Raw genomic sequence first — 21986 nt, 5'->3', positions numbered from 1 at the left:
GAACGGCACAGGTTTTCCCCCCTCCGTTTGAATAAAGTGCAGAGTTGAAGTCACCTCTCATAATCAACATAGTATCTTTGTGGTGTTTCCTATGTGCAGACTGCAGGCTGGTAAATATTTTCGATAAGACGTCTCTCACTAAAGCCGGGGGAATGTTGTGGTAAAGGTTCACCAGTAATATACAATAGTTACCTTCAACTTGAAGTAACATTAGTTGGTGACAGGGATCCCCGGCAAGGAGCGCTACCTGTTTTAGGGCCAGCCGATTTGAAATGTACATACCAAGACCCCCTTTAGCTCTACCACTGGACCCTTCCATGGCTGGAGTGTGAAAAGTCTTGAAGCCATTGATGTGGATTGGCTCCTTCACATCAACGGCTTTAAGGACACCGGTCAGCCTAATAATAATAGTGTCATGAATTGAGATCCCCAAAAACAGCAGCTCAGTGGGGAGGAAGGAAAGGGACATTCAATAAACTGGGGGTAGATTTACAAGCCCCTTGCGCCGCCGGTGCATCACGTTGCGTGACGCACCGGTGGCGCAGCCTGCTAAGGGATATTTACAAGCACAGGTAAAGTTTCCCTGCGTGACTTAACCTGTGCTTGTAAATATCGCCCCTGTTCACGCAGCACTTTGTGTGTTAGGGGCGGGACATGGGTGTTGCTGTGGGTGTTTCCGCGCAACCACCCATGTCCACTGATGCATTTCCAGATTTACGAGAAATCGTAATCCTGGAAATGCGTCAGTTTGCTGAGCCACCATAGGGGTGGCGTAGCCAAGCGAAACGAGGAGAAATGTTTTCATTTCTCCTCGTTTTTTCCTCTTTCAACGCTTACTGCATTCTACAGCACACATTGAAAGAGGAAAATGCCTGCAGTGGTTGCTTTTGTGCAGGAAGGGGCTCCTTCCTGCAAAAAACAATTGCCCCATGACGCAGGCATCCTTGCACCATGGTGCAAGGGTGCCTGTGCCGGGCCTGGCGGCTGTTTCTGCGCCAGCGCAGGGGAGAGCACAGGAATGCGACATATCATTGTCAGTATGTCGCATTCCTGTGCTCTGAAACTGCCGCAGCGTGGCGCAGCCATAGGGCTTGCAGTGCCGCGCTGCGGCACTTTCTTGTAGATCTGCCCTTAGAGTTCCTCTCAGTTTAGTGTGAGGGGGAAGTGGAGGATGAGGAAGACATACTTCATAACTTGTTGTTTAGTGCTTCATGACTCACACCTGTCAATTCTAAGCGCTGTTAATTGCAGGTGTATTTACCCTCTGTTTTATGATAATACAAACATTTTGAGCATGAGCAGCACAAGAGCTGAGTGCATAGCGCCTGGATTCGAACTGCTGTTAGTTCCCCAGCAGCTAGCGTTCTATTGCATAAGCCATGCTGGAAACCAGGACACAGTAAATAACATCTGTCCTATACCAAGGGCGCTGTATCTGGACTGAATTAGTCAATGAAAAATTCACTTTGCCAGGAACACAAAAACACAGGAAGGACTGGATGAACTCTTCACCCTTACATGGAAGAGTTTGAGAGATTAAAGGACATCAAACTTATGCATTTTAATGTTGTGGGTTTATTTTAATTCAATTTTGAACACATATGATCATCACATTTAGACAGCGACATGTTATTCTTTACTTAGTATTACAATGTGTATGCTCACTGCACACATTTGCAAAAATAAACATGCAAGCTTGTTTGCCTTGTCCTTCTCCCCCTCTCTTCCCATCACCCCCTGCTTCTCCTCATTGTCACTCTCATGGCTCCTCCCCTCCACACTGTGCCTCGAGGCACTCGCTCTTCCTCTGCCTGCATAATTCAGCTAATGTTGACCTTTCGTTCATTTGCGTCAAGTGAGCATGTTACAAAGGCTGATGCAGAGCCGAGCCCTGAAAATGTTTGCAATGTAAAGTATGTAACAAGACAATGTAAAATAGAGCAAACTCTCTTCAAAAGTCAAAGAAGTGTATTTCTTTAACTTGCAGAAACTTTTTTCATGAACCACATCTACTTCCCACTGTGTCCTTGATGTGTGTCCCGTACTTGTGATCCCTCCCTCTGTTCTCCACTCGCCACATAATTTAACACCAAAGCACATATTTCATCTCAAAAACATAATTACACAACACACCACATACATACAGTCCACACCACACAATTCCACATCATGCACAAAATTCAACAGCACACCACACAATATAATAATAACTCCACTACATACCACACCACAACACAAAATTCCATTCCACAAAATTCCACTCCAGAACACACAATCGTACTCCATATAATTCTGATACACTAAATAACACATCTACTATCCACATAACTCCACTGCACACTAGGCCACATAATTCCACTACACACTAGGCCACATAATTCCACTACCCAAATCAAATCCACACTACACAATTCCATGCCTCACAATTTCACAACAAACAATTCCAATCCAACCCACATAATTGCACTACATACCGTAGGCATACACTCCATTGCACATGGGTAAAATACATTGACATTTACAACACAAACAGCTCTCACTCAAGCAAATGCGAGACCTATTGCATGTCTAATGCTTGTTTAACTTGGTAACAATGTATGGGCATTGGCTGCAATTCATTAGAGCCAGTTTAATACTCAAACACAGCAATAAGCAACACCAGTCAATCTGTGCAAACCTTACCCTTTGCGGCAACACGTGTTTCTGCATGTTTAGTACATTTTGAACTGTTTAAGGTAGAAACAATATGTTGTTGTTTAAATCTTGTGGATTTTGTGGCAGATGATGGATTACTTGGCAAGTGCGTCAAATCTATAATCATGCGTAACTCACCACTGCCGCACAATTTCATAATTGCATTGGCCCTAGATGTACTACAGGGCAATGGGGCACAGTTTGTGCAAGGAGGAAATGCTTGTGGCATAAGCAGAGGGTTTATGAACAATATACCTAGTGAGACTAATAATAATGTTCAAATGTTTTAATGCCCTGTCCTCCCACATTAGTGGGAGGACAGGGCATTAAAAACACAAGTGTAGAATTCATTCAAATAGGTTCAGAATGAGTCATAAATGTTCCCAAAATGTAGCAGAATATGAATCATATCACACAAAATGGGATGATACAGACAGCTGCCCTGTCCTATCTTCTTGTGTGCAGAGCATGCAAAATCTAAGACTGTTCAATAGAAATATGCCTTCCATGTTTGGGATGCAGAAACAGCCGAGTAAAACACAGTGGTTTAAACAGTATTAAAGATTTCAGAAAAAATTCTAGTGATTCATTATTGTTAATCACAAATTTCAGGTTCACTCGGAGTGCCTACAGGACAGAGTTTCACAGTAGGATGCATGAGGGACAGGTGGATGGCATGCTCGGTGCAATCCCAGAAGTAGACTAGAATGTCCCATTCGTGGAAGGAGAAGTGAATGGCCATCAAGTGTTATTTTCGAATGATACAGGTGCTACCTGCTCTACTGTTACACCCTTGGAGGCTCCCAACCCAATCTTTTCAGGAAAAGAAGTACATGTTGTTGGTATTTCTAATAAGCAAACAAGAGTTGTCAGCTAATGTACCAGTACAAATTGACCCATTAACAAATAATCATGAGATTTTTATCAATGAGATGAGTTTAGTTAATCTGTAAGGATGTGACTTGCTTTTCAAATCAAATTGCGTAATGTACTGTACACCAGAGGATGTTGTGATTCAAACAAATGATGATGGCTCTGATTTTAAAATAAAATCACAAGAGTGAAGAGTTAAAATTTACCCGTTTTTACAGATGAAGCCTTACCTCCAGATGTAAGGCAGACTCGCAAGCAGTAGAGTCCAAGGGTTGGAACGGGAGGGCTGAAAGTCTTTGTGTCCCTGGAGTCTTAGAACAGGAGGCAAGCCAGCAAGCCCTTGGAGTCACTCTGGGTTCAAGTGTTGCAGGTCCAGTTCTTCTCACCCAGACAAGAGAACAACAGGCAGCAGGGAAGCACAGCAAGACAAAGGCACAGCATGGCAGAAGACCAGCAAAGCAGCAGTCCAGCAGAGTGGCAGTCCTGTCAGCAGCACAGCAGCTCTTCTTGCTGGCAGAGTAGTCACAGGTCCAGAAGTGCCCTGAGGTGGTGGTGTCAGAATTCCCGTACTTATACCCAGTTTACCTTTGAAGTGGGACAAACTTCAAAGAAAGCTTTGGGGACAGAACCAATCCCATTCGTGTGTAAGTGTCTGCCCCTCCCTCCATCCTGCCCAGGATTTCCCATCAAGATGTAGATGGCCCATCAAACACACCTAAGTTTCCTTTGAGTGTGGCTATCTAGAGAGAGTGCATAAAGCCCAGCTGTCACCCACTCCAGATGTGTATTCAGAGACAGGTAACAGGCACGGAATGGTTAAAGTGTGTAAATGCCAACTATCTAAAAGTGGCATTTGCTAGACTGTAATTTAAAATCCAACTTCACTATGAGTTGTGATTTTAAATTGTGACTCCAGTGAAACCAAACCTGAAAAGCCTATCACTTCACAATTGGGAATTATACTTAACAGATGTAATAAGGCAATCCCAATGTTATCATAAGGGTCAACAAACCTTTTAGTAGTAAAAAAATAGATTTGGAAATGTTTCACTACCAGGGCATGTAAAACTTAAAACGACATGTCCTGTCTTATAAATACATTGTACCCTGCCCTCTGGGCTACCCAGGGCCTATCTTTGGGATGACGTATTTTTATAAAACGGGAAGGTTTAGGCCTAACAAGAGGTTTATCTTGCCAGGTTGAATTGGCAGTATAAGCTTCCCATACAGGTTTTGCAATGCAGACCTGAGACATAGTTAGAGAGGTACTTAAGTGGGTGGCACAATCAGTGCTGCTGCCCACTAGCAGCATTTAATTGACAGGCACTCAACATATATACTGATCTTTACTAGGGACTTACGTTATAAGTAAATGAAATATGCCATCCAATGTTGCCATGTTTTGTGGGAGAGAGCACATAGACTTTAGCAATGATTAGCAGTGGTAAAGTGCTCAGAGTCATACGCCCAACAAAAACAAGGTCAGAAAAAATGGATGGAGGAGGAAGGCAAAAAGTTTGGGGGTGAACCTGCAGAGAATACCATTTTTCAACAATGATAAAATGATAGTTTCATCAGGAAATGTTTCAATTAAAGTCTGCATTGCTTTAAATATTGTGATGTTCATGCCTCACCCTGAAGAAGATGATACCGAATAAATGAATTAAATTGATCACTATTGCATTGATGTGGCTGATTTATGCCCCGAACCAAGACCAGACATTCAATATGTACCACTTGATTTGGCTGATTTAGGTTTTATTTGTTGATGGTTCCTGTCTGACAGGCTCTTGTTGAGTTCTTCGAGCAGCATATGGAGTCTGCCCAACAGTGTCTATTGTGGAAGCTTCAAACTGTGTACTGTAACTCCCGCACAAATGGGCATAACTCATTGCAATTTCAAGAGCATGCTACATAGCCGATAAGCTAAGTGTGATAATCATTACAGATATCCACTATGGTTTTGGTATGTTCCATGACTTTGATCACATATATCTACCCATTGGTTTCTTGATGTCCTCTGTTACCCCTACAAGAAAAAGCCCAGAAATTCTGGGTTTGTTGCAAGCTCTGCTTCTCCTAAAGTAAATTGCAGTTGCCATATGTACCGCACACAAGAGTGGAGATAAAATGTTTTCAGCAAGAAGTAACTTTGCAGATGAAGTTACAAAATACTTCACTCACACGTCAGGTACATTATGAATAAATGACACATCAGAGAGTGAATTAGAAAATTAAATTAATTACTTGTCTAGGGCGACTCAGTCACTTGAAGAGCTAAGCCAGTTGCAAAAAGAGGAACCAAAGGAAGTAAAGAAAGGATAGGAAAAGGCAAGATGTTCAAAATATGCAAATAAGGTGCTGTTGACTTTAGATAAGAGATGTGTTTTTACTTGACTTAATGCTGTTGCCCATGGCAAGGTATCTTCATGACCCCACCCATGTTGGATGGAATACAATGTTTAGGAGATTTAAAAGGTATTTGTTCATTCCTCATTTTAGAACCATTGCAGAAATGTGGTGCCTAAGATGTATAGCTTGCCAACAGTTAAATGTTGGCAAGAGAACAAATATGCCAATGAGTCACATTATCAAGCCTAAAGGGCCTTTTCACAAGACTAGAAACAGACTTTATAAAAATTCCATATCCTGTAATATTTGAGGTACATTCTTGTAATTGTCTGCCAACTCAACCAGGAGGTGTGCCTTCCTCACTCATAGTAGCTAAGCTTTTATTGAGGGAGTTCATCCTGATTTACCACCTTCTTTAGAGTCAGATTATGAAACACATTTTTTAAAATGAAATAAAAAAAATTCTTTGCATGGCACTGAAGATCAAGCACAATTTCATTGTCGATGTCACCCTGAAGTATCGGGAGCTATGAAGAGAAAACAGGTCACTCCGAAATCATAGCTAGCTAAAGTACGGTCATTAACATCTTTAAATGTCCAGATGCCCTTCCCTTGGTGCTGTAAGCAAGAGGAGCATGCCTAATAAGACTACAAGGTCCTCTCTGGTGAAGTTGCTGATTATATAGTTCTGGAATACTGCACAGGTTTGGCTGTTCTGGTATGCTCTTCCTCCACCAGGTGAATTTGGCTATACCTTCAGCAAGTGAAGAACCATGCCAAAACCTAGTGCCTGGAGACGGGCTTTTGGTGAGGAAACATGTTTAAAAATCCTGTAATCTATCTCATTCAGGGATCTTCTCTCCTGCAGCCAGCCATTCTTTTGGCATCTCTTATTCCAGGTCCTGACTGCTCTTCAAAATCTCATTTCGGCAAGGGTTTGTGAATGGTGGTGGAAAGTTGCAGAAACTATCCACCTCTGCCCACTTATAGGTTGACACATCATCACTCCACTCGTGCCCGATCCTCCTGCACAGGATTTTGGGAATTGCCCAGATGGGCCATCAAGTAACCTTTTAAAAGAGCATACCTGAGAACCTAACTACTGCAGAAGGTTGGCCCTTTCCCTCAAAAACTTTAAAGGCAGCTCCTCTTGTGACTGACTCTAGAGGTCTATCTACCCTCCTTTCTTTCAGTGGAGTTGAGTCTTCCTAGGCCAGGTGCAATGTAAAAAGTAATTAGCACATGTAGACTCTGTTTTCACTCTCTCCCCCCTCCCCTCACCAGGAACATGCTTAATGTCCGGGAAATGACCTTATTGTGTGAGGAGGCCTTTGATCAATCAGCAGAGTAATTAACTTAACTCAGTAGTGTGCTTCAAAGGCACAAATATTATGAAGAGCCTATTCTGAGAAAAATCAACCTTGAAGTATCACAAGGAGTGCAGATGTGTGTAATTTAATGTCAGATCTGAATTCAGTATCCTGACTTACTATAATATTGGTGCGTCAACTGATTCTTCAGGTCTAACTATGGCAAAACTGCAGTGTAGTGCAGATTTCAAGATTTTGCCCAAAGTGTATAACACAACAAAGCACTCTGAAAACCTTTATGAGGCCTACACTGGCCAATACCTATCCATGAAGGGTTCTTTTTGGTACAGGCTACATGTACACAGGTCGACTAAGATTTAGCATAGTCCTCAGCATTAAGCCTGCACATGTGTGCATGTGTTCACATTCAACTATTCCAGAGATTATCACCCTAGCTGCTCTGGGCTCTATCATAAGAACATTCACACGTGTGGTTTGCAATCTCTATTCTATGATAACAGAGCTTATAGTGACTGAGACTTTGGTAGAGAGACTCACTCACAGCTAAAGTCCATGAACCAGGGTGTCCAAAAAGTGAATAATCCAGGGGGGAGTAAATACGAGGAACTCGCTTTTCACAATACTCTTTCATTTGGACACAAAACTCATTAGGATCACTTCTTAGAAGGATGATATTTGTTACTCTGCATATGTAACCTTCTCTTTTGTGATCAAACTGTAGTGGAATAAAGTGGTGTTCTAATAAGGTCTTGCTTGTTTCTGCAGGTTCGATTTATTAAGGTACAGAAGATTCTGTATGTTTGGGACAGCTCTGAGAACCGGTTCATGAAAATTGGGTATGGCTTATTTTCTCTACACAAATAAATGAGAAACTGTTAGCATACAGTCATAACATGATATTCTTTCTGCAATTAGTTCATGCCACAAGCGGCTCCTCTATAGGTGGACCCTGGCAAGCAAAGTCTCAAATATACCTGGCCCTTTCAACATTTCATGACAAAGGAACAAATTATGGGCTAGATGTAGGTAATTTTATTTTACCACTTCTTAAATAGCGAATTTTACCGATTCGGTATTTAAGAAGTGGTAAAATAGAGGGGGTGGGATGTAGGTATTACAGAATCGGTAAATACCGATTCATTAAGTTTCGGTATTTACCGATTCTGTAAATACCGATTCGGTAATGCCCATTGATTCCTATTCAGACACTCTGTTCATCACCACCCCCTTTTGTAAATTGATTCCTATGGGCATTGAAGCCCATAGGAATCAATGGGCATTACCGAATCGGTATTTCCTGATTCAGTAAATACTGATTCCAGCAAGGGTGCAGGGGGTGTCACTTTGACACCCTCTAGCACCCCAAATACAGGCATGTGTGCCATGTGGTACACAGACATGCCCTAAGGGCATGTCTGTCTGTCACATGGCATAGGTGTACATGCACACATGTGCATGCACACCTGGATTCAGTATTTTACCATCCAATTGGATTGGGTGGTAAAATACAGAATCTGAAAGGCCTTTGGGACTCAGAAGAGTCCCACCTACATCTGGAAGTTACCGAATTGGTAAAAATACCGATTCGGTATTTTACCGATTCGGTAAATTTACCGAATCGGTAAAATTGTCCCGATACATCCCAAAAACCCATTTACCGGTCGGTAACGGCAGAAATTGGCCGTTACCGGACGGTAAATGACCACCTACATCGGGCCCTATATTTGCAACCTTGTAGTTATGATACAACCTCAACTGCCCTTTGGCCCCAACACCAGTCCTTTTCCCTCTTACAACCTCATTCTCTCTTTACTTAACCTAATGCATTCATCTTACATACACTTCTAGATTTCATCTCAACCAAGTACTGCATTTACGTAATAACAGAATAATTCTCAGGTTAAATCCCAGATCATATTCCATAATGTCTCTGTTCAACTCAACTAGAACTCTTTAGCCTAGCACTTCCTACAGGTTGAGGATTGAGTTGCTCCTGTGTTGACTCTATGTGTTGTTTCCTGGTAGTTTGGCACTGCCACTAAGGGCTAGGATTTTGTCACTCCTCGGTACACTCCACAATATGCTTCCTAGTGGCATACCAGTGGTCTTTGGAATTCTGTTACAGCTAGGTAGACTCTATATTGTACTCACTAGTGAGTGAGCACTGCCCAAGTGGCTAGAATTCTGGGGTTCCTATATTAACTCCATGTTGTTATTCCTGGGTAGATAGAATTGCACCAGGTGATAGGATTCGATCGCTCCTGGATTGACTCCGTATTGTACATCCTGGTGGCTTACCACTGATCTTGATTGTACTCTTCATCTGGTCCCAATCTTACTGCCAGTAGTCCTTCTGCTCCTTACCCACATGGTTCTGCAATAACCCCTCCTGGCCCGTCACACCTGATCCTAGCCTTTCGTAGATCTGATGTTCCTTGACCTCCAGTTCATTCTAGTCTAAGAACTTCCTGTCCCTTCAGTTCCTGGTCCTGCTCTGCCTGCTCATCATTCTTGTGGTCTCCTCTCCCTAGTTATTTCAATGCTAGGCCTCCTGTTTCACAGGATCCTGGAACTTTTCTTCCGCCATGCCATAATTCTCGCCCACCAGTTCTCATAGTCCTTTTCACCTGGTTATCTAGTTCTCTGGTTTGCTTGTTCCTACCTTCTGCTCATGCCCCCTGTAGTCCTGGTCTTAGTTCTGGTACTCCTTTATCTGGTCCTTGTGTATCAGGTTTCCTGGTGCTGGTCCCACTAGCCTAGGTTTCCCAGGCCCCCACAGTAACCCTAGTCCTACTAGTCCTCTTGGTCTCCTGCTTTACCTGTTCCACCATGTTCTTGTCCATCTGAATGTGGTCCTCTCCATCACAGCCCTCCTAGTAATGCTCCTCCTGGGTCTAGTGTTTTCTCATCCCTGTGGTACTGGTCTTCCTAGTTCCCAAGTGCATGTTACCCTGGTTCATGAAGTCCTTGCCACCCTAGTTGAGGGCCCTCCTGGTTCTAACCCTCAATAAGCTTCTGATGCTATCCCCACTGAGCCTAGACTTCCTGATCCTTTATAACCCTCCTGGCCATTTTGATCTAGGGCCTCCTGGTCCTGGTCACACTGGTCCTTTTCTGTTGTGGTCTTCCGGATCCTGGTCCATTCAATTTTGTCCTCTTGGTCCTCCAAGGTCTAATCTCTGTTGTCTTGGCCCTCTTTTCTCTGATCCTTCTTTCCATTTGTCTCCTGGTACTGGCCCGCTTTGCTCTGTCTACCGGGGTCTGATACTCCTGGCCCTGGTCGTCCTCGTCCTTCTTGTTCAGGTCAGTGCACTCATGCCATCATATCCCACCTGGTCATTATGATCCAGGGCCTTCTGTTCCTTCTACCCTGGGTCCTTCTTTTACTTTGGGCCCTTGTCCTCTGAGTTCAGAACCTCTTCTTCCACATCCTCCTGGCCCTCCTGATCCTTCGCACCCTGGTCCTGATACCCCTAGGGCTATTGTTCCTTATCCTGTTCCACCTCATCTATTTATTCCAGGTCCCCTCTGTGAATGGCAGCCATGGTCCTCATGGTTTGGGTCTCCCTGAGCCTGGCTCTTCTTGTCCTGGCCCTCATAGCTTAGGTCATCCCAGCATTTCTGGTGGTCCACCTAAGGCCCTTATTCTCCTACTGGTTGTCATCCTCAGCCTACTGGTTCTTCTCCTTACTTCCCCAGTCCTCTTCCACAAAGTCTTTATTTAGTCTTGTCACTCAGATTTGTCTTTTTTGGCCTCTAGATTTCTTTTTCTGAGACAGCCCTGACAAGGACAGAAATCCGTGCCCAGTAGAGAAATAACTTTGCCCACTTAAAACACTGCTTAGTATGTTAAAGATAAAAACTGCCATTCCTAAGATATATTGTGCAGGTGACTACAATTTCATTGTGGCTGAAGGGACCACTCACAACATGAGACCAATAAGCATCTATACCTGAACCCCACTCTGCTCGGTGAATAGTAAGATAAAGGGTGTTCCTTCAGCAGGCAGCTGAGTGAACTGAGTGAATTGCAATTTGCGATTCACAACTAAGGAATATGTAGGATTCACAAAATTTAATGCAAATCCTACATATATAGCGTTTTGCGATTCTCAAATAGCGATTCTCCAAAATTCGCTATTTGAGAATCGCAAAACCTAACATTGATACTTATGGCTCTGAGTCCTCTTACAGATTATTTTCTGTAGTTGCTTGAAGGTGTGTACAGCAGGCTCCTTAACACACTGAGCCTTCTTAATGGGCTTAGATCTATGGGTAGTAATTAATTAAGCAAATAAGAAGGCCTCTTGGATCAATATATTTGTTTCAGAAATGTGTAAACTACATTATATGCAAACTCATTTCATGTGTTCTCATTTCAGGGCTCTGGAGGACAGGTACTCCTGCACTGACATGCACACAAAGTTTGGATCCGGATTCACAAGTGAAGAGCAAGAAATCGGGTAAAAAGACTGTGGCCCAGCACTCAACAAGGGCAGTACAGTCCAATTTATTGATGTTAAGTGCACCACACTCTAGCAAAGCACTTGTGTAGCACTTACACGCACTGTGAAAAATTTAAGATTTTGCGGGGAACTCTTTGAAAATGTATGGGGCTAATTATCTGAGGTTTTCTACTGCACATAAAATATTTTTGGGGATTCAAGTAGAAATATTTCAACATGCATGTTTGCCAAACTGCACATTTTGTTGTAATTATGCGAAAAGCCAATCTTGCACTTAGGGCTATATTTTAGTGTAAACTGCAACCTTCTGCCCATTTTGAGCATGAGGAGGCATATCATGCTAAAGAAATAGCTCTAAAAACACAAGTACCGTGAACGACAGATGCTCATGTTGTGGTAGTTCATCTTACTCCTGAGCCCAACCAGAATAGCCTTGCAGTTCAAAGATGGCCACCACATTCATGGTAAGTCGCCATGTGAGGCTTTGGTGGTTATTGTGTCCAGCAGCAAAGTATCAGTGAGATGTTACAGAGACTTCTGCTGTGCCTTCCAAGAGCCAGCATCAGTGTAAAGGGACAGATGGCTCCATTCGGTGAAGTGTCTACAGTGCTGCAGGCTGTGAGTGTGCAACTGTGCACACTCCTCTCACACCAGAGACCTTCCCAGCCACCCCCTGTGATCCACTGCTTGCCCCTTTCATTCCACACATAGGTCAGAGGTGACAGATGCCGGGCTGGCAAGATTCCCTTGTCCATGACTGAGGTTCTCATCAAGTCAGGCTTTTGTTAACACTCAATCACTTGTAGTCCTGTTTATAGCCTCATACATTGAGGACTTCAAGAGACCAATGAACAGACCTGGACTGGAGAAGCTGCTCATGCATGGACCTTGGAAACATCACAGCTCTGATGATGCAGGATTCACTGGGGCTTGTGGGGAAGATGCAATCAGATGCTACATCTGTTGAACCATAGTTTGCATCCTTGAGGGTCAATGTTCCCTCCATTGAGGACCAAGTAGCTTGAAGTAGTATAAGAATCTGTTCACAGCCATGAGGAGTCAATGTCTCGCACACCTGAGAAGGTCACGGGATCCGAGGCGTGTAGCATCTATTCACATGTGCTCAAGGTGTTGGAACCTCAGACAGGAATGATTTATACATGTTGTATGTTTTTAGTGTTGATCACTAACCAAGGAATTGTTCTTTGTAGGAAACTGATCTGCGGACCCAATGCTATTGAAGTAGAGGTAGTCCCAGTTTGGAAACTGCTCTTCAAAGAGGTAGGAGGAGCTCATGGACTCTTACTGTGTAAGAAAACAACCAAATAAATAACACAGTTAATTGGCTGATAGGAGATTTTAATAGGTTAATAGGTTATTAATTGGGTCAGTCGAATGACAGCTATTTTAGTTTTGAGTGGCTGATTTAATAGATAGAGTTTCAAATATTCTGTGCCGTAGCTGTATCCTGAATCCATTGAATAATTTTAAACTTTTGGCTGCAGTTATGCATTTTGCTGTCCTCTAGATGGTAATGGATCAAGAATTATTTAACAATTAATTAACTATCCTTAAAAACTGTACTCATCAATTTAAATTCATTATAATAATATCCCAGGAATATTATGCCCAGTCTCTAACTCAGCCCCCCTGGGAGAATCACACTCTACAGACCCAGTGCTCTCTTGCAGCTTGCACTAGTTCTATCAAAACATAATGACCTTGAAAATAGCTGGTTAATTGATGAATGTTAATAATCTAATTAATCTGTGAATGCTACTTTTATCTGTTTTCTCTTTGTTCTACACAGGTTCTAAATCCCTTTTACTTATTCCAAGCGCTTGCTATGGCTCTTTGGTTGTACCTTGGAAACTATGAAATTCCCGGTGTCATCATATGTATGACTCTAATTTCCGTCATAGTCACAACCTATGACCTCCGTAAGGTGAGTGCCTTGACTGGATGAAAAATGTTATCTCTTTGGTAGGGGCTTTGATGGGCTCACACTTGGAAATAAAGATAAAAAGGTCGCCCTCCAACAAATTGAATGTAACATCTAGCTAAAGGGTAATAGTGTGGCATGAAATTAAGTTTCTGTGACTATAGCTGGGGTGAAACAATTATACATCAAGCCGACCTAAAGGTACTTCCAAGGCTAAACTCTGCATTCAGTGCTGCTCCTCTCAGTGGGTGAGGGAAAACCATATCATACCATACCATACCATACCATACCATACCATACCATACCATACCATACCATACCATACCATACCATGCCATGCCTTGCTGTGCCGTGCCATACCATTCCATATCATACCATATCATACCATACCATACCATGCCATGCCATCCCATTCTATACATACCATGCCATGCTATACCACACCATACCATATCTTACCATGCCATGGCGTGCCATACCATTCCATACTATACCATACCATACCATATCATACCGTACCATACCATACCATACTGTACCATATCATATCATACCATACCATTCCATACCATGAGCCATACCATACCATTCCATACAATGCCATTCCATACCATTCCTTACTATACCATACCATATCACACTGTACCATTCCAAACATACCATGCCATGCTATGCCATACCATACCATATTTTACCATACAAATACAGGCTTTACCATCCCACCCCTTAAACCACAGCACACGATACTGTTTGTATATCACTATAATCTCAAGAGTGTCCAACGTTTTGTGAAATATACATTAGTCAGATGGATACAAGCTTTAAATGGGGTTAGTTTGTTTGTCCGTCTGAAATCATGTGGCAGTTAGTTCCAAAGTTTTAGACCTAGGGCCACAACATTTATGTTGTTCTATTACCCTTGTGCTAATCTTGGAGTCGGGTCTGCACCTGCAAGCTGATAGACCTGCCAGACTTAGGGTGGTCTTCCTCCAAATGTTTTGCCTCCACCCTCCACTTTTTGCTGAAATTCATCTTTGTTGGCTCTTTACCACTGCTACCCATTGCCAAAGTTCCTTTGCTCTCTCCCTTAATCATAGTAAAATTGACTTAAATCTGATTTGGCATATTTAATTTACTTTTAAGTCCCTTGAAAAGTGGTATACCATATAACCAGGGCCTGTAAATTAAATGCTACTAGTGGGCCTGGAGCACTTATTGTGCCACCCACTTAAGTAGCCCTTTAAAATATGTCCCAGGCCTGCCTCGGCAGCCGGAATACAATTGTAAACTGCCAATTTGACTTGGCGATATAACCCCCTTAGCCAAAAACAGCTATAGACCTGATTATGCAGGGCATAATCTACTTTCTTTTGTAGGAATGGTAGTGGGGGACAACTTCCTCTACCCACCTGCTGGTCTAAATATTTTAACCAGTCTTATCCAGTCCTCAATGCCTACAGTAATTTTTTTTATAAAAAAAGATCAGTTTGTCAGTCACCTCTTTCCAAATACACCCCCAACTAGACAGGTGTATAGAAAAACAAAACATTGCGTGAAGGTGAGAAAGCCCCTCTTGTGCGCTACACCAGAGGAGCTACTGGTAGGCTCTCACCAGTTGTGCCCACGTTTCTCATCATTGGTAACTTTCTCACTTGTAGAGAAGAAACAGATAATAGAGGTTTAAATAATAATGTGTGTATAAAAAAAGAGAACAAGTTCCCGTAATCTGTGTGACATAAAGTATATCTCTAGTTAAAATTGAGGTAAGACTCACATATACGGTGTGCCAGTTTTATTCAGAATTGTGAGCTTACTCAAGATTTAAAAACAACTGCTTGTTGCAGACCAAATTCGGATGGGCCAACATGTTTCATTGCCTGTTCTTTTTTTATGGCAATTTTGTCAGGGCTCGAGGTCACCAATCACCTCACTGGACTTCAAGTTTTGTACACGGAGTGACTGACAAACACAAAAAAGATATCAATTAAAAACTACCAAGAGGGGCGTGGCCAGGAGCATCAAAATGGCGGTTGCACTTTAGAAGTGCTCCAGACCCCTCCTTCATCCGCACCTCCATCTGCTGCCATCGGAGAGTGCTTACCATGTATGCAGCCTGCCTGCCTGACCTTGGCCCTTGGGCCTTCCCTGGAAGTGGTGTGGGTTGCATCCCGGCGCCACAAGCGGGCCCGGCCGAGATCCGGGTCTCGAGGTGGTCTCAAGATGGCAGCTCCGCTATACTGTTTGCGCCACTCCAGCTGGTGTTTGTGTCGCCTCTCCCTCCCTGACGATGAAGGATATCCAGATGGGTGTGAGGTACTGGGAGAGCCTGATGAGGTACTGGCTGCCGTGCCTCCTGGAGTGGATCCTGTGTTGAGGCGGCGCGGCGTCCGCGATCCAGGGGTGCTCGGCTGTCTACAGATGGTGGAGAAGGCGAGGAGTGCTGCTCCCCCCCTGGGCTTCCAAGCTGTTTCTAGACCGGTGAGGGCTCCAAGAGTTACCGGCTCTGAGCACTGGGCCTGTGATCAGTGGCCTAGTGGGGCAACAAGAGCTGCTGTTGAGCGGGCAGCGGCAGTAGGTGCGTGCGATTTCACTGTATGTGCCCCCTCCCCCGAGACGCTCTGCAGAGGCCTGGATTGCTGCTGAGAGGGCCCTGCACTGGATGCGGGAGGTGATTCTACAACGGGCCGTACAATCGGCTGCAGGACCTGAGACAGCCGATTGTACGGCCCGACTGTGACCCAATGAGGTAAGGAGGTAGAGGGCCTGTTTCCTCACGGATGGGGGGGCGTTCTGCCATCATTCGGGTGGAAGGAGGTCCCCCCCACCTGCCGCGTCCTGGGGTATCCTGATCTACACTCCTTTAGCTGGTGGCAGTGGCCCCTCATTGTGGACATTGCCCGGGCCAGCCCTTTGATCTGCTTTACTCCCTGGTGCAGTGGTGGTGTGTTGGGGACGCCTCGGCCGTTGATTTGAGTTTTGGTGCTGGGTGAAGAGACTGCCACCTACCTGTGGTCCACCGTGTACCTGGCGAGCGGAGCCTCCCGGGAATCTCGGCCATCATATCGGGTGGCGGGCAGAAGGGGATCCTCTAATTTTCCACCTCCTCTCCTGGCTGTTCCGCTTCCTTCACACCTAGTGGGCTGTGACCTGCTCCTCTTCCTCGTCGGCCTTGTACTCGGTGCTAGCCCCGGTCCGTATGTGTGATTCCACACATCTGCACCCACCCTGGGAAAACGAGATGGGCGTATGGAAAGAAATTTCGGCCGTCGATCGGACAGCAGGGTTCGGAGTGGAGGGGCCCTCTTCCTTCCTCCTCATTGTTTCCTTCTCTGTCCTCCCGCCTGCGCACCAGAATCCCGCTTGGACCTCCTGCCTTCCTGGACGAAGACTTGACAACAACGCCCACAACAGCAAGGAACTTTTCAACATCGTCAAGGAATTTTCCAATCCCTCGGCCAACTCCAACGACATCACCCCATCTCAAGCCCTCTGCGACTCCCTAGCCTCATTTTTCCACAACAAGATTGCAGACATCCACAACAGCTTTGACAACCAACCCGGAAACCAACCCACCCTACCATTTGCTGATCATCTTCCCCCCGTGAACACCCTTAACGACTGGAACCCAATCTCCACTGAGGACACCATCCGCCTGATGAATTCCATCCACTCAGGATCCCCCACAGACCCATGTCCTCACCACATATTCAACAAAGCAGACTCCGTCATTGCACCGCACCTCCGAGACATCATCAACTGCTCCCTCAACTCCGTCACCTTCCCAGAAGACTGGAAACACGCTGAACTCACCGCCCTTCTGAAAAAACCAACAGCAGACCCCACCAAACTCAAAAATTACCGCCCCATCTCGCTTCTTCCATTCCCGGCCAAAGTCATCGAGAAGGCTGTCAACAACCAGCTCGCCGCCTTCCTCGAAGCCAACAAATCCCTCGACCCCTCACAATCTGGCTTCCGAGCAAAACACAGCACTGAGACCGCCCTCATCGCAGCAACAGACGACATTCGAACTCTACTGGACAATGGAGACACAGTCGCCCTCATCCTCCTTGACCTCTCTGCAGCTTTCGACACAGTCTGCCACAGCACCCTTTTACAACGCCTCAATAACATCGGAATCCAAGGAAAAGCACTTGAATGGATCACCTCGTTCCTCACCGGAAGAACCCAGAGAGTCCGCCTTCCTCCATTCAAGTCCGAGGCCTCTGATGTCATCTGCGGCGTACCACAAGGATCCTCACTCAGTCCCACCCTCTTCAACGTATACATGAGCCCCCTCGCGGCCATCGCACGCCAACACAACCTCAACATCATCTCTTACGCGGACGACACTCAACTGATCCTTTCCCTCACCAATGACCCCAGCACCGCCAAAACTAACCTACACGAAGGAATGAAAGAAGTTGCCGAATGGATGAAACAAAGCCGCCTGAAATTGAACTCGGACAAAACAGAAGTCCTCATCTTAGGTACATCCCCCTCTGCATGGGACGACTCCTGGTGGCCAGAAGCCCTCGGAAAAGCACCCATTCCGACAGACCACGCACGGAACCTAGGCGTCATCCTGGATTCTTCACTCTCAATGAACAGACAAGTCAGCGCCGTATCCTCTTCCTGCTTCAACATTCTTCGCATGCTCAGAAAAACATTTCGCTGGATCCCCTCCGAAACAAGGAAAACAGTCACCCATGCTCTGGTCACGAGCCGACTGGACTACGGAAACACCCTCTACGCAGGTACTACCGCAAAACTCCAGAAGAAACTCCAACGAATCCAAAACGCCTCAGCCAGGCTCATATTAGACATCCCACGCAACGAACACATCTCCGATCACCTTAAAGACCTCCACTGGCTACCCGTTAATAAGAGGATCACTTTCCGTCTGCTTACCCACGCACACAAATCACTCTACGACATCGGACCAGATTGCCTCAACTCACGACTGTCCTTCTACACCCCCTCCCGCCAACTACGTTCTTCCAGCCAAGCCCTCGCCACTGTACCTCGCATCAACAAGAACACCATGGGAGGCAGATCCTTTTCATACCTGGCTGCTAAAACATGGAACTCACTCCCCGCTTACCTTCGCCTCACCCAGAACCACCTAGCATTCAGAAAGCAACTCAAAACATTGATATTTGACAAGTAATCCCCCTCCCCTCCCTAAGCGCCTTGAAACCCTCTGGGTATGTAGTGCGCTATATAAATTCCTTGACTTGACTTGACTTGACTTGACTTGACTAAAGACCCCCAACACCCAGACAAAGATGGACCGGTTTACTACTACAGACACCGGGCGGTGAGGGGGTAACACAGACAAGGAAGGCCCTCCTTCTGCAGACTTGTCCACTATCCTCCAGGCTATACACACCCCACAAACCTCGGTGGAGGGAAAGATTGCTGAAGTCGATTTGATGTGACCCTCATCTGCCAAGACCTTCACAATGCTACGACCCGGATTAAAGAAGCTGAATGCCGTATCTCAACCGTTGAGGATGAGGTCCAAAAGCTTAAGGACCAGTTTGTCTGCCTCTGGTCCCACACCCAGGAGCTGCACCGGTGGGCGGAGGATGCTGAAAACAGGTCCTGTTGTAATCTTTTCTTTGATTACCCTGAAGAAGCCTGGACATGGTTGACAGAAGAACGCCCCTTAAAATCCAATGCATGTGATCCGTCTCCTGTAGCCGGAAGTGCCAATCAAAATATCCCGGCCCCTCGGCCACCGTGTAACCACTCCCACAGGCTGCAGGGCTAGAGACGGGCCCCTTCAGATTCAACGATGGGCCCTGCTCATCAGTCCCCGACTGGGGCGCCTTCCGGTGGTCTACTTGCGCTGCAGCGCTCTGGTTCCTTGAGTCAATCAGATCCCAGAGGTGTCTCACTTCGACCATCACTGTTTGATCTACCTGACACTGATCTCTCTTGCAGCCCGGCACTCCTCACGGGTCCTGCTAGAACTCATCTTTGCCTTACAGACACACTTAAGCAGCCTCACTTCCATTAACTGTTAACTTTCACTCCAGATGGACATTGCCACGAACATACTACTGAGAGGAGGGGTCCTCCACGATTCCCCATTCCCAAGCGTTTTAGTTTAGTCTTCTAGTTTTTTCCCTGTTAGGGCGTCAGATGCTTCCGTTCTCGAAGTATAGGAAGAGGGGAGGGAATTGGGTTGGGGAGGGGGGACTGATGTCCCTATTTGTTTTTGTTGCTGTGTTTGTTCATTGTACCAGCATGCATTTCCAGCTACAGGACAGGCACGCAAGGCCCCAATCCGTAGAATTGCACCCACTACTTTGCGCACCCGCGTTACTCTGCCCTCACTGGCCACTCGCACTAGGTGTCCTGCCCTATGCCCGCTCTCCCTATGTCAGACAATCGTGCTGAGAAAGCTTCGCACCACATAATGTCCTGGAATGTTAAAGGCTTGCTGAACAAGGCCAAGCGCACAACGGTCCTGCGCTATGCTCAGCGTCACACTATAGATATCCTGCTGCTCCAGGAAACCCACATGGTGGGCAAACAGTGCCCCTTCCTAGTGCGTTAGGGCTATGACAGAGTCTGGCACTCCAGCTTTAATTGGGGATTGCTTGGGGTGGCTCCTGGTGCGCCGTAGTCTTCCACTCGTGGTGAACAAAGTAACCGATGACCCGAAGGGCTGTTTTCTCCTCCTGGAGGGAAGCTTTGGGGACCTGCCTCTGAACTTACTCACTGTATATTCTCCCCCCTCCTTATTGGCCTCCATGCTTCAAAGTCTCGCTAAACTGGTCGCCGCCCTGCCCCTGGGGATGACCATCATTGAGGGAGACCTCAATGCAGTAATGAACCCTGACCTTGACACTGCGACGGCACCATCAACCTCGAGATTCACTCTATCTAGCCATCTGTCGAACTGGGCTGCCACCCTGGGTCTCGGGGATGCCTGGAGGCTCTGGCATCCGACAGCTCGACTCTACACCCACACATCAGCTTCCCATCATATGCACGCATGATTAGACTATGTTTTTCTGCAGGTCCTAGATTGTAGAACGGTTAGAGATGCCGCCATCCTCCCCATAGGTCTATCAGGCCACTCACTGGTGGCGTTGCGGCTGGGCAGTCTCATGATGTCCTCACGCCCGATCTGGCGGCTGAAGGCCTGGTTCCTTCAAGACAAGGACTTTAGAGACCAAGTGGGAGACCAAGTTGGAGATGAGCTCGGCCAATACTTTACCAATAATCATGGATCGGTCTTCTCTCCTGGCACACTATGGGAAGCCGGTAAGGCCACCATCTGAGGCTTTGCCAAGGGCCAACGCAAACTTAAAAGTATGAAACAAGATTTCCCATCACACATTCTTGGAGGGCCAGGCTGCTCTAATCGATGCTCAGCCCGCGGAGGAGAGATTAGAAGCCCAGGACAGGAGACTGGCATTTCTGAAAGACGAGATCAAGCAGACCTACTTGGAGGAGGCCAAACTACTGTGGAGGTCCTCAGTTGCAAGAGTATATGGATGGGGAGACAAAAACGGAAAACTCCTTCATCACTTGGCTACTTACCCAATGACCAACCGTACCATCCCTGAGGTGGTCAAGTCAGACGGAGTAATCCAGCGTGCCGCCGCTGCCGTGGCCCAATGCTTTGCCGCTTATTCCGCCACTCTCTATGCTGCACAGCCTCCTACTCTCTCGCTCCCGGAGCTCCTCCAGTGCGAACAACTTTCCTTTCCACGACTTAGCGAGTCTGAGGAGGAGGAGATCAATGATGCCGTATCATGTATGGCTGCGGGCAAGACACCAGGGCCAGACGGACTCCCACAGGAGGTCTACGGTTCCTATCGAGACACACTGATTTCATAGCATAGCTCATTCCATTTCGAGATGTAAATATGGCCACTATTGTGGTGATCCCGAAATCGCAGCCCCCTCAAGGTACTGCCCTGATTACTGCCCTATATTCCTCATTAACTCGGAGCTCAAAATATTCTCCTCGGTCCTAGCCAATCGCACGCAGCTGTATCTGGCCAAACTGGTCCACCCCGACCAGTGCGGGTTTATGCCCTCTCGGGGAACCTGGCACTGCCTCAGGCACCTACAACTTGCATTCGCGAATCTGCAACAGCTGACCCCGTACCTATCCCTTCTTCTCATAGATTTCGAGAAAGCATTCTACTCGGTTGACTGGCGCTATCTGGAGAATGTTTTAATAGATTGGTTTAGGGCATTCTATTGCAGACCCAGGTAGTAGTCAATGGAGCCCTCTCAAACCCCTTCCCCATTAAAAGAAGCACGAGGCAAGGATGCCCCCTCTCACCCATCCGATTCGCGCTG

The 21986-nt window shown here is 46.0% G+C and overlaps 1 protein-coding gene across 2 annotated transcripts in view; it reads left to right on the top strand.

Moving 5' to 3' along the window:
• The window catches only part of LOC147684244 (putative cation-transporting ATPase 13A4), a 330830-nt gene that overhangs the window by 113143 nt on the left and 195701 nt on the right, over nt 1-21986 (top strand). For both annotated transcript variants that reach the window (XM_086944643.1, XM_086944642.1), the window contains exons 4-7: nt 8016-8086; nt 11633-11713; nt 12928-12997; nt 13527-13661. In XM_086944643.1, coding sequence (XP_086800769.1) covers nt 8016-8086; nt 11633-11713; nt 12928-12997; nt 13527-13661 — 357 coding nt within the window. The remainder of the gene's footprint in view (nt 1-8015; nt 8087-11632; nt 11714-12927; nt 12998-13526; nt 13662-21986) is intronic.

The sequence above is a fragment of the Lissotriton vulgaris genome, chromosome 11, assembly GCF_964263255.1.
Source record: "Lissotriton vulgaris chromosome 11, aLisVul1.2, whole genome shotgun sequence".
Lineage (NCBI taxonomy): Eukaryota > Metazoa > Chordata > Amphibia > Caudata > Salamandridae > Lissotriton > Lissotriton vulgaris.
Note: the sequence above shows the minus strand (reverse complement) of the source record. Positions and strands in the feature narration are given on the sequence as shown.